The 12,228-nt window shown below is 44.6% G+C and overlaps 1 protein-coding gene across 1 annotated transcript; it reads right to left on the bottom strand.

The window, feature by feature from the left end:
* Positions 1–3,144: 3,144 nt before the first annotated feature.
* LOC119960610 (probable G-protein coupled receptor 139) lies at positions 3,145–5,691 on the bottom strand. The gene is made up of 2 exons (XM_038788254.1): positions 5,622–5,691; positions 3,145–4,046 (listed from the first exon to the last, which is right to left on the bottom strand). The coding sequence occupies exons 1-2, from the start codon at positions 5,689–5,691 to the stop codon at positions 3,145–3,147; spliced, it is 972 nt and encodes a 323-aa protein (XP_038644182.1).
* Between the last annotated feature and the right edge of the window lie 6,537 nt (positions 5,692–12,228).

The raw sequence follows: 12,228 nt of genomic DNA, 5'->3' as shown, positions 1-12,228 counted from the left end.
ACCGTGCGTGTGTGCCTATGAGTGGATATGTGTAGACATGCGTGTACATGTGTGTCAGCCTGTGCATGCGCGTGCGCGTGTGTGTATCCCCAGAAAGAAGGATATAAATGGCAGGATCCGGGAACCATGGATCACAAGGGAAATTGTAAGTTTAGGCAAAAGGAAAAAGGGAGCATGCCTTAGGTCTAGGCATCGAAACAACGACGAAGCCCTTGGAGAGTACAGTGAAACTAAAAAAATTGGAAATAGGAGGGCTAAAAGGGACTGCGAAATGCCTTCAGCAAACATGGTCAAGAAGAATCCCAATACTTTTAATGCATATATTAGGACCAAGAGAATGAGTAGACCCACTCGAGGACAATGGAGGGAAGTTATGCGTGGAACCACAGGAAGTGGTGAACTTCATAATAAGTACTTTGTGTCAGTATTCACCAGGGAGAAGGGCATGGCGGATGTTGAGGTCAGGGATAGGTGTGTGAACTCTCTTGAGAACGTCAATATATCAAAGGAGGAAGTGTTGAGTATCTTAAATTGCATTAAGGGAGACAAGTCCCCACGGCTGAATGAGAACTATCCCAATTTCTGCCGGAGGCAAGGGGAGAAATAGCTGGGGCCTTAACAGATATCTTCACATTTCCATTGACCACAGGCGAGGATCCAGATGACTAGAGAATAGCCAATGTTGTTCCCTTGTTTAAGAAAGGAAGCATGGATAATCCAGAAAAGTATGGACAGGTAAACCTGACATCCGGAGTGGGAAGCTTTTGGAAAAAATTCTGAAGGACAGGAGATATGCATAGTTGGAGGAAAATAGACTAGTTAGTGACAGGAAGCATGGTTTTGGACGCGGAAGGTCATGTCTCACCAACTTAATTGGGTTTTTTGAATTAGTGACAATGAACATTGATGGGGGAAGGGTTGTGGATGTAGGTTATATGGATTTTAGTAAGACATTTGGTAAGGTCCCACACGGCAGACTGGTACAAAAACTAAAACCACATGGGATTCCGACTGCCAGTGGACTGGAGGAAGCTCCTAATGTGGTACGGTTATTCAAGAACGGCAGTAGGAATAAAACAGGTAAATAGAGGCCCGTGAGTCCAACATCAATACCAGGGAAATAGTGGGAAATAAATTCTGAGGGACATAATTAATCTCCACTTGGAGCGGCAAGCAATAATCAAGGATAGTCCGCATGGCCTTGTGAGGGTGACATCATTTATAACACATTTTATTAAAGGTTTCGAGGAGGTGACGAGATGTGCTGGTAAGGGCAGTGCAGTCGATGTAACCTGTGCAGACTTCAGTAAGGCTTTTGACAAGATCCCGTATGAAAAAGTGATCAAGAAGACAAGAGGACATTGCATCCAGGGCAATTTGGCAAATTGGATGCAAAATTGATTGAGAGGCTGGAGGAAGACGGCTATGGTCGAAAGTTGTTTTTGTTACTGTACCCCATGTCCAGTGGTGTACTTTAGGGGTCGCCGCTGGGTCCCTTGTTGTTTGTCGTCTCTATTAGGTGCTGTTTAGCACACCGGGCTGAATCGCTGGCTTTGAAAGCAGACTAAGGCAGGCCAGCAGCATGGTTCGATTCCCATAACAGCCTCTCCGAACAGGCGCAGGTATCTGGCGCCGGTATCTGGACAGTAACTTCATTGAAGCCTACTCATGACAATAAGCGATTTTCATTTCCATTTTCATTTCATTTCATTAATGATCTAGCCTGGAATGTCGGTGTTCTAAGCAGTAAGTTCACAGATGAAACGAAAACTGGTGGTGTGGTAAGTCGTGAATAGGTAAACATTAAAATATCTCATGATGTATACGGGGTGGTTAGATGGGCTGAACAGTCGCAAATGAAATTAAACCCTGAAGAGTGTGAGGTGATGCATTTCGGAGGATTAACAAAGCATGTGATACGTTTTGAACCATGGAACCTTAGGGCGTATAGAGGAGCAGAGGGGCACTGGACTGCACCTCCGTAGATTTCTGAAGGCGGCAGTCAGGAAGATGTGATGGTTAAGAAGACAAATAGGATTCTTCCCTTCATTGGCAAATGCATAGCAGGTAAGAGCAGTGAGGTTATGATGAAACGGGGAAAAACACTCCTCAGGACACAGTTACAATACGTGCAGTACTGGTCACCACACTATAGGAAAAATGTGATTGCACGAGAGAGGGTACAGAGGAGATTCACCAGGATGTCGCCTAGGCTGGAGCGCTTCATCTGTCAAGATAGATTGGATAGGCTGATGTTATTTTCCTTGGAGCAGGGAAAGCGTGATTGAAGTGTACAAAATTATGATAGGATGAATCTTGCCCCCTTGGAAGAGTGGTCAGTAACCGGGGCTATAGATGTAAGGTAAGTGGCAGGAGACATAGGAGGGTCTTAGGACAATCTTGTTCACCCAGAGGGTGGTGGGAATCTGGAACTTGCAGCCTGAAAGGATGGCGGAGGCCGGAAACATCACAATATTTAAACAAATTTAGATGAACCCTTGAAACAACACAGCATACATGGCTAAGGATCAAGTGCTGGAAAATAGGATTAAAATAATCATAACAATCTTTATTGTCAAAAATAGGCTTACATTAACACTGCTATGAAGTTACTGTGAGAAGCCCCTAGTCTCCATATTCCGAGCGCCTGTTCGGGTACACGGAGGGAGAATTTAGAATGTCCAATTCACCTAAGAGCACATCTTTTAGGACTTGTGGGAGGAAAGTGGAGCACCCGGAGGAAACCCACGCAGACACGGAGAGAACGTGCAGACTCCGCACATACAGTGACCGAATCAGGAACCCTGGTGCCGTGAAGCAATAGTGCTAACCACTGTGCTACCTTCCCGCACAATAGATAGATAGGTGTTTGATGGTCGGCACAGACGCGATTGGCCGATGGGCCTCTTTCTGCGCTGCTAAACTTTGACTCCACTATCTTCTCCATGAAGTTATCAACTGCGGTAATTCAGTATTCATTCCGAGCAACAGAAGAGGCTGTCGCCACTGGATTATGGACCTTAGAATTCTCAAATCCTCCATCTGAAAACCAGAACTTTCTGATTCCAGAGGGACAGTAAGAAAGAGTGACACATCGATCTAAGCTGATGAAAGTGAATTAACGCGAGGATGTTGAACGTATTTTTACTGTTTCAGGTAACCCACGAGCGTGGTGAAAGGATATATAAGAATCTTCTTCAGCTCCTCTCGGAACTTGGTCTGGGCCACCGCATAGATGAAGACGTTGTTACAGGAACTGACTAACTGGAGCATGTTGGCTGTCTCCTGCAGGATGTATCGTGGGTCTTTGAAATTCAAGCTGGTGCGGTAGCCCTCACCTGTAATCCGCACGTAAAGGAAATGCGCGACATAGGTGACCCACAAGAGGAGGAAGTTGAGCGAGATGGCGAAGAGCAGGACAATGGACTTCTTACGATTGGTCATATCTGCGTCCTTGTGACTTTCAGCTCCCCGAAGCCTCCTGCGGGCTCTGCTGGCAATTAGGATGTGCCTTACAGTCAGGACGTTAAGAAGCAGGATGAGGAGAAACGGGAGAAATGGGGTTAAGATGTGGTCCAGCCAGTCATAGGCTTGCCAGGCGGGCAAAGTGTAATAGCTGGACTTAAAGGCACAGAACCAGGGCACCCCGTTCACAATGTATAAGGGCTGGTAAGTGAAGTAGAAAGGGACGTTCCTAGCACAGCTCAGGCAACAGACTATTCCTATAACTGACAATGCAGTTTTCTCGGTGCAGTATCTGGTCTTCAGGCTCTGCCAACAGATGGCCACAAATCGGTCAAGGGTAAATGCCACTGTCAGCCAAACTGAACCATCCCGGGAAAAATAGACCAGTAGAGTGCTGAACATGCATGCGGGGGTAGTGGACAGGACACTCTTCTGAAAGTAGATGCGGCCAATTCGGTTGAGGATTATGGCGGTGATGATGACGAGGGTGTCACTCACTGCTATCGCCACGAGATAGGAGGTGATGCATTTGGATAGTCCGCACCGTCCTCTGGATGATATTACGATGGTCACCAAGTTGGCTGTGAGAGATTAAAAGAGAAGATTTACCCAAGCAGACTCCAACACCAGCTACTGCGTCATCCCATTTGTTACCGGAACCATCCTTATTCTTCGCTTTTCCACCTCCAGACTCCAAATAAGGCAATGTATTTGGAAATTATTCAATACTCAATACAGGATTCAACACAACAAAATAGGAGGAGTGGCAATCAGTCCCATTTAAAACTAATCGCTATGTTTATCGAGTCAACCCCTGTAGATGGTGATCAAATTTGTTGTCGCTTCCCTTATTCAGAAAATTCCCACCCACCCAACAGCCCTACTGGCTCCCACTCAGGCAATCTTGCGGATTAACTAATATCGCCCTTTTAATTTTAAACGCTGTCCATCATCTCACTCTCCCGATTCGCTTAACATGCTACAACTATCTGAGATCACAGGATGCTTCCAGGTCTAGATTTTTGCAGATTTTATCCTTTGCAGCTGTCTCGATTATGCCTTTAGCTGCAGATACCTGGAATTCTCTAAATGGCTACATTTCTCCTTTTTGCTGAAGGAGAATCCTTAGAAACTAAACTCATTGAGGAAATGTACGTCAAATATCTCCTTTGGTCGTCCGGTATGAAGCTAAATTGTTAAATTACTGTGAAGCATCCCCACTCTCCGTACCGGAGTGTCTAAAGAGATAAATACATCACCTTCTCAAGTGAAAACTCGAGTGAGGAATAAATGCTGATCTTGCCATTATTAAGCGCGTACAGTTAATGACTAAAAGATCTAACCACTCGAAATGTTCAAGACTTAACAGCACAAGACAAAACGTATAATATATTAAAAATCTTGAAATGCCACACACCTCATTAAAAGCGTTCCGTGCGGTATGGGGGAGCAGACATGGGTCGAATTCTCTCTCGAAGGGTCGGTGCAGACTAAATAGGTCAAATGGCCTCATTCTATACTGCACCGATTCTATTTGATACTCATGTGTGAGATTTTGCAACTAATTCCTCAAACCTCAATAACAATGAGTGTGGCCGAGTACTACCTCACTGCACAGTAATGATTACAAATTGCTGTAGGTCGCACTGTAGATTTGTAGAATCAATAAATGACTTTGAATTACAATTAATCTAATTCAGTCATTATACTGTAATAATTCATCTTCTGATGCTGCAGTAAGATCAGCGAATGAAATGCATGTCACTTTGTAGGTTTTATCCTGCACAACACTTTAAAGATTGGATTACATTTGACTACATTAGAATGGAACCAATTGTTCAGCCACATAAGGGGTTAACGTTCCTACAAATCCTTATATTTCAAGTCATATTTTAGTCATCTAATAAACTATGTTTCTCCATGTACGGCATAATAATGTGAATGATATTTTGTAATTCCCCATTACGCAAGTACAGATAAAGCAAAATAATTCACGGTAACACGCGTAATATTATCCAATAATATTATTTATGTTGTAACCAGTTGGACGTTCCTCAGTCATAAACATCGCTCAATACTGGAGAAAAAACATTTCGATCCTGAAAGGAAAGGGAGATTTACATGAACATGAAAACTATTTCAAATCTATCACTTACCAGGCGCACCAATGGCAGCGAGAATGGGATAGGAAATTGCAAAGAAGAGGCCATTCGCTGGTCCGTGCATCGTCTCTCAGAAACGGCATGAATTACCCAAGCCGCAAATTTAGCTCTGCGGCGGATTCAAAGCGTCTCTCATTTATTCTGAATGAGAGTCTCCGGAGGAATAATTAAGGTGGAGCCTGCACCTTGGCTACGGGCCAGTGAAATAACATATTCACTCACGGTTTCAGGCCTCTAATGAGGAACGGGCATGATTCAATTTTGTAACAGTCCCAAAGGCTGATCTCCCCTTTGGATTTAAAGCTGACTGGTGGCGAGAAACCTGAGGGCCACCACACCCCAGGCGAGGGGCAAGGTTGAGAAGGTGGGATCTTCATGAATAACCTCAGCTGGCATGGGAATTGAACCCACACTGTTAACGTCGCTCCTTATCATAGATCATAGAATTTACAGTGCAGAAGGAGGCCATTCAGCCCATCAAGTCTGCACCGGCTCTTGGAAAGAGCACCCTACCCAAGGCCAACAATTCCACCCTATCCCCATAACCCAGTAACCCCACCCAACACTAAGAGCAATTTTGGACACTAAGGGCAATTTATCATGGCCAATCCACCTAACCTGCACATCTTTGGACTGTGGGAGGAAACCGGAGCACCCGGAGGAAACCCACGCACACACGGGGAGGATGTGCAGACTCCGCACAGACAGTGACCCAAGCCGGAATCGTACCTGGGACCCTGGAGCTGTGAAGCGATTGTGCTATCCACAATGCTACCGTGCTGCCCTTTCACGGCCGCTTTGATAACTGAGCTAAGCAACCCCATTATAAATTGGCGAAGGTATTTGCCGATGGAAGATATTGAGCTGGGCTCCGATCTCAAATTCAAAAACCGTCTCTTCCGGTATCTGCTAGGTGGCCAATTATTTCGTGCATTTATGTGTCAGATTAGTTCGTGCATTTTGCTTTCATACTTGCAGTATTTAAGGCTTCCCTGCTCCCTAAATATGTTAAATAGTTTGAAAGATGAACCATCTGAAATCACGATTTTCGTTTTTTAACAGCTCTTCTCCCGCTGTCATACACAGTGAACACAGGTGGATTTCACGGAAATGATAAATAGCAACTGAAGTTAATATGCCATGTTTCCTTTAACAAGCAAAATAATACACCCGGATATGTGTTTACAAACAACACGGAAAATTAGTTCCACATCACATAATTTATCATCCACATGCATTTTATTGTTTTGATCAAAATAACTGTCATCCTGCATTTTCTGTTTCATTTTCCAGCAGCAAACATTATACCTTAAACGTTTTGTTTTAAAGGACGCGTGTAAAGAGAATATGGGGGGATGAGCTTAATGAAAGTCAATGAAGCGAAATCAATTTAATGGCATGCTGATCTGTGTTCACTCTGACCTTGTTCTCTCAACAGAAAGCGCATTAGGGTTTAAGTACAACCACTTTGCTCGGAAAGGCCCAACTCTTTTAGGGGCAGGAGCTACATTTACCCATGCAACAAGGTAGATAACTAACATCATCCGAGTGATTCCAGGAGTTGAGACAGTTCCTGGAATTTCAAGGGTTAAAATATGTACTAATACAGCGAGAAAATCCAGCCTGCCCTACATATTCTAAAGTGTTAATAAAATAATTCGACGTTCAGTCACTACTGAAATGTAAGAAATGAGCGACTATACGTACAAGAAGCTCCCACAAAAAGTAATGTGATTATTTCAGTGACGATGTTAAGCGCTGAGAATGGGCCCCGGACCCTTCAGAAAGACCTCTGGTATAGAATATTTTGCAGAATAGAGCTGCCTGCCCCTCGGAAGAGGGTCTGATCCGAAATGTGGCAACTCCGTCTGTCCAGCACGTCCTCAGTGCTGACACCCAAAAGCAGCATGGATTGTGGGCTGAAGTCTATGGACTGAGAATTGAACCTACAAATTTGTAACTCAGAACAAATAACTAACTCAATCTGAGCATGAACAGACACTTGCAAAGCAACGCAGGTTCTTTTAGACTGGAGAGAACGCCTGTGGCTGTTCAGAGACTAAGACGATCTTTGTGTAGCGGGAGATGTGTTTTAAACTACTGTGATCGTCAACCCGCAGAAATAGAGAGCGGTGTCCTGGATTTCCGCTCGAGCGACCGTTGAAGGAAACCTATTTTCTGCGATAGTCTGACCGGCCTTGAATCTTCCCTTACCAAAATCCGCGTCAGTTTTCCTGTTATCCCGATACAGAATAAAACTCGAAACCTGGTTTGTGTTCTGCCTGTACCACTAGAGATCGGGGTTACCGAGCTTTGTTGTGATTGGATTGGATTGGTTTATTGTCACTTGTACCGAGGTACAATGAAAAGCATTGTTCTGCGTAATTACAGTCTATCACACTATCTTTTCAGTCACGTAGAGGGTTGCCTCAGTTTCCCGAAATAAACATGAACTGTGTGTTGTAACAGAAAGTCCAGGACAGCTACAACACCATCACCGACCAGGCAATGCAGAAAATTGCCCAGCTGTGTGCTGTACACAGAAACAGGACAGGTCCAATTACGCCCTATCAGTCTACTCTCCGTCGTCAGCAAAGTGAAGGAAGGAGTCACCAACAGTGTTATCATAGGGCACTTGGATTTGAATTTGGATTTGTTTATTGTCACGTGTAATGAGGTACAGAGAAAAGTATTTTTCTGCGAGCAGCTCAAACAGATCATTTAGTACATGAAAGGGAAAGAAAATGCATAATAGTGCAACACAAGTGTCATAAAAAACAATGACACCGGCATGAGGTGAAGCGTAGAGGAGTGTAGTATTATTCAGGTCAGTCCATAAGTGGGCCGTTGAGAAGTCTGGCAACAGCAGGGAAGAAGCTGTTTTTGAATCTGTTCGTGCGTGTTCTCAGACTTTTATATCTACTGCCCGATGGAATAAGTTGTACGCTGGGTGGGAGGGGTCTTTGATTATGCTGCCCGCTTTCCCAAGGCAGCGGGAGGTGTAGACAGAGTCAATGGATGGGAGGCAGGTTCGTGTGATAGACTGGGCGGTGTTCACGACTCTCTGAAGTTTCTTGCGGTTTTGGGCCGAGCAGTTGCCATACCAGGCTGTGATGCAGCCAGATAGGATGCTTTCTATGGTGCATCTATAAAAGTTGGTAAGAGCCAATGCGGACATGCCGAATTTTCTTAGTTTCCTGAGTTGCCGAATTTCCTTAGTTTCACTTACTCAGCAATAACCGGCTCACGGACGCTCAGTATGAATTCCAGTGTCCCTCAGCTCCTAACCTCATTGAAGCTATGGTTCAACCATGGACAAAAGAGTTGAATGCCAGAGGTGAGGTCAGAGTGACTGTCCTTGATATCAAAGCAGCATTTGACCGAATATGGCAATAGGAATCAGGGGGGAAACTCTCCGCTGGTTGTAGTCATGCCTGCAACAAAAGAAGATGGTTGTGGTGGTTGGAGGTAAATCATCTCAGTTCCAGAACATCACTGCAGGAGTACCTCGGGGTAGTGTCCTAGGCCCAACCATCTTCAGTTGACTCAACAATGCTCTCGCTTCCATCATCAAGTCAGAAGTGGGGATGTTTGTGAATGATGAATAATGTTCAGCACCATTCACGACTCCTTAGATAATGAATCAGTCCATGTCCAAATGCAGTAAGACCTGGATAATATCCAGGCGTGGGCTGACAAGAGGCAAGTTACATTTGCGCCACACAAGTGCCAGGTAATGACCATCTCCTACAAGAGTGGATCTCTGCTGTTGTAGCTCCACGTTCATTTTGCTTTCCCCGATGTCTATGTTCATGTATTTACATTGTGCATTTATCATTTTGCATCCATTGAATGATCTGCCTGTTCGATGGGCAGAACAATACTTTTCACTGTACTTCGGTACACATGACCATGAATAGAAATCTAACCAGCACTTCTTTACATTCAATGGTATTACCATCGCTAAATTCCACACAAACAATATCCTGGGGATTGCCATTGATCAGGAACTGAACTGGACTGGCCATATTAATACATAGAAAATAGAAGAAGGAGGAGGCCATTCGGCCTTTGGCTATGAGGACAGGTAAATGGTGAGGAATCTTACAGCGAGTAACGCCGCCGGGCCCCCCGAAACCTGTCCACCATCTACAAGGCACAAATCAGGTGTGTAATGGAATACTCTCCACTTGCCTGGTGGAAGCAGCTCCAACAACAATCAAGAATCTCGACCATCCAGGCCAAAGCAGTGTGCTTGATTTTCCCCACCCTTCCACAAACATTCAAACCGTCCACCACCAACGAACAGTGGTGGCGGTGTGTGCTATCTACAAGGTGCACTGCATGGACGTGCGATGGTTCCTTAGACAGCACCGCCCAAAACTATGACCACTACCATCGAGAGGACAGGAGCAGCAGATATCTGTGAACTCCACCACCTAGGGATCCTCTCCAAGTCATTCACCATCCTGAGTTGGAAATATATCGTCATTAATTCACTGTGCACTGGCGCAAATCCTCGACTTCCTACCCTAACAGCACAGTGGGTGTGCCTACAGCTCAGGGGCTGCAGCGGTTTAGGAAGGCAAATCACCACCACCTTCTGATGGGCAACTAGGGACGGGCAATAAATGCTGGCTTAACCAGCGATGCCCACATCCCGTAAATTAATTTTTATAAACACGTAATTGTAAACAGATTCAGGGCATGGCCATGCCTATACTGCGTAATATTGCAATATAACAAACGTTTCATACTACACTAGGTCCTATGCTAGATGATGCTGTCAGCCCAAGCCTGAATATTGTCCAGGGCTTTCTGTATTTTGGACATGGACTGCTTCATTATCGGAAGAGTCGTGAATGATGTTGAACATTGTGCAGTCTTCCGCAAACGTCCCCACTTCTGACCTTATGATGGAAGGGAGATCCTTGATGATGCAGCTGAAGAAGGTTGGGCCTGGGACACTACTCTGAGGACCTCCTCCAGTGATATCCTGGAGCTGAGATGATTGAACTACAACCACCACAGCCATGTCCATTTAACGTCAGACCGTGGGCTGGATTCTCCAATCCCCCAGCCGCATGTTTCTCTGTGGCTGTGGTGAGATTCTATCTTCCTGCCGCTTATCAATGGAATTGCCCATCAAAGTCACACCACACTGCCTGGAAAACCCGCAGGCGTGGTTGCGATGGTAGCGGGAACAGAGAACCGCAATATCCCTGTTGATATTACACAATGCGTGTCTCTGTTTATATTACACTGCACTCTGTCTCTGTTTATACTGGAGACGACCACGCCTCTGATTCTTGCAGGAAGGTGTTTTCATAATGAAACTACATGTAAAAGGGAAACGTCGGTCTCCTCACGAATATGTTTCTGTGTTGCACTGATAATCTCTGTAAAATTTGATCTATTTACATGCGCTGCTTCCAACAATTTTCACTCGGCATAAGCGGGGCACAAGCAACTTAGAAGAATCTGCTCGTCCACTTGAATGCCGGAGATGCTTTTCTGTCCTTATGCACGGCCAGTTTCTTCTTAAATAGCTTTCTACCTTCTCATTTACAAATTATCACGATTTATGTGGATATTTAAAAATTCTTGGGCCAGTATTCATTGTCCATCTGCATATTATTGAGGCTTTGGTGTCACGTGCCGGTACCAGTGAAGGACGACAGATTTTCTTCCCTTAATAGATGAATGAACCAAACGTTTTTGAATGTTAAGCGACAATGTTTTCATGGTTGGTCATCATTAGCCTTTTAATTCCAGATTTTTATTCAATTCACATTTCACCATTTGCTGCAGTAGAATTCGAGCCTAAGTCTCCAAACCATTAACCTGGTTCTCTGGACCAGCGACAATACCACAATGGCACGACCTCGCATCTATAGAACCATAGAAACCCTTCAGTGCAGAAAGTGGCCATTCGATCCATCGAGTCTGCACCGAATTTCTGAAAGAGCACACCACCTATACCTACTCCTCCACCCAAACCTCGTAACCCTACCTAATCTGCACAGCTCTAAATACTAAGGGGCAATTTTAGCACGGCAAATCCATCTAACCTACACATCTTTGGACTCTGGAAAGAAACTTGAGCACCCAGAGGAAACCCAAGCAGACAGAAGGAGAAATTACAAACTTCCACACAGACATTCATCCAAGCCCGGAATCAAACCCAGGTCCCTTGTGCTGTGTGGCAGCAGTTTTGACATGTTTAGTCTTAGACTTTAATCTTTAGACTGATGAATGATTTTAGATGAAGTCCGGGGCCTGCAGCAGAAGATGTCCCTCAGCAATTAGCGACAATGGTTTTATAGACATTTGAATGAGAGGAAAGCCAATTTTGTTGAACACAGGTCACTCCAGTACTTTGGGGAAAGTATTGCTAACAATGTTGGTATTACACAGAGCTTTTTTCTCATTTCATAAGTCGTTTGAACACGTTTTTACCTCCCATGACGTCATGTCATTGGTTTAATTCCTATTGATTCTGTGCCAGTAAATGCTAAACTTTACAAAGTGTATTTTCATATTTCACTTGATCAGGTTTTAATTACAGTAGGCCCTGGTTCAATTATGACTGTACTAGATC

The sequence above is a fragment of the Scyliorhinus canicula genome, unplaced genomic scaffold, assembly GCF_902713615.1.
Source record: "Scyliorhinus canicula unplaced genomic scaffold, sScyCan1.1, whole genome shotgun sequence".
Lineage (NCBI taxonomy): Eukaryota > Metazoa > Chordata > Chondrichthyes > Carcharhiniformes > Scyliorhinidae > Scyliorhinus > Scyliorhinus canicula.
This window is presented reverse-complemented; position numbering and strand designations above follow the sequence as displayed.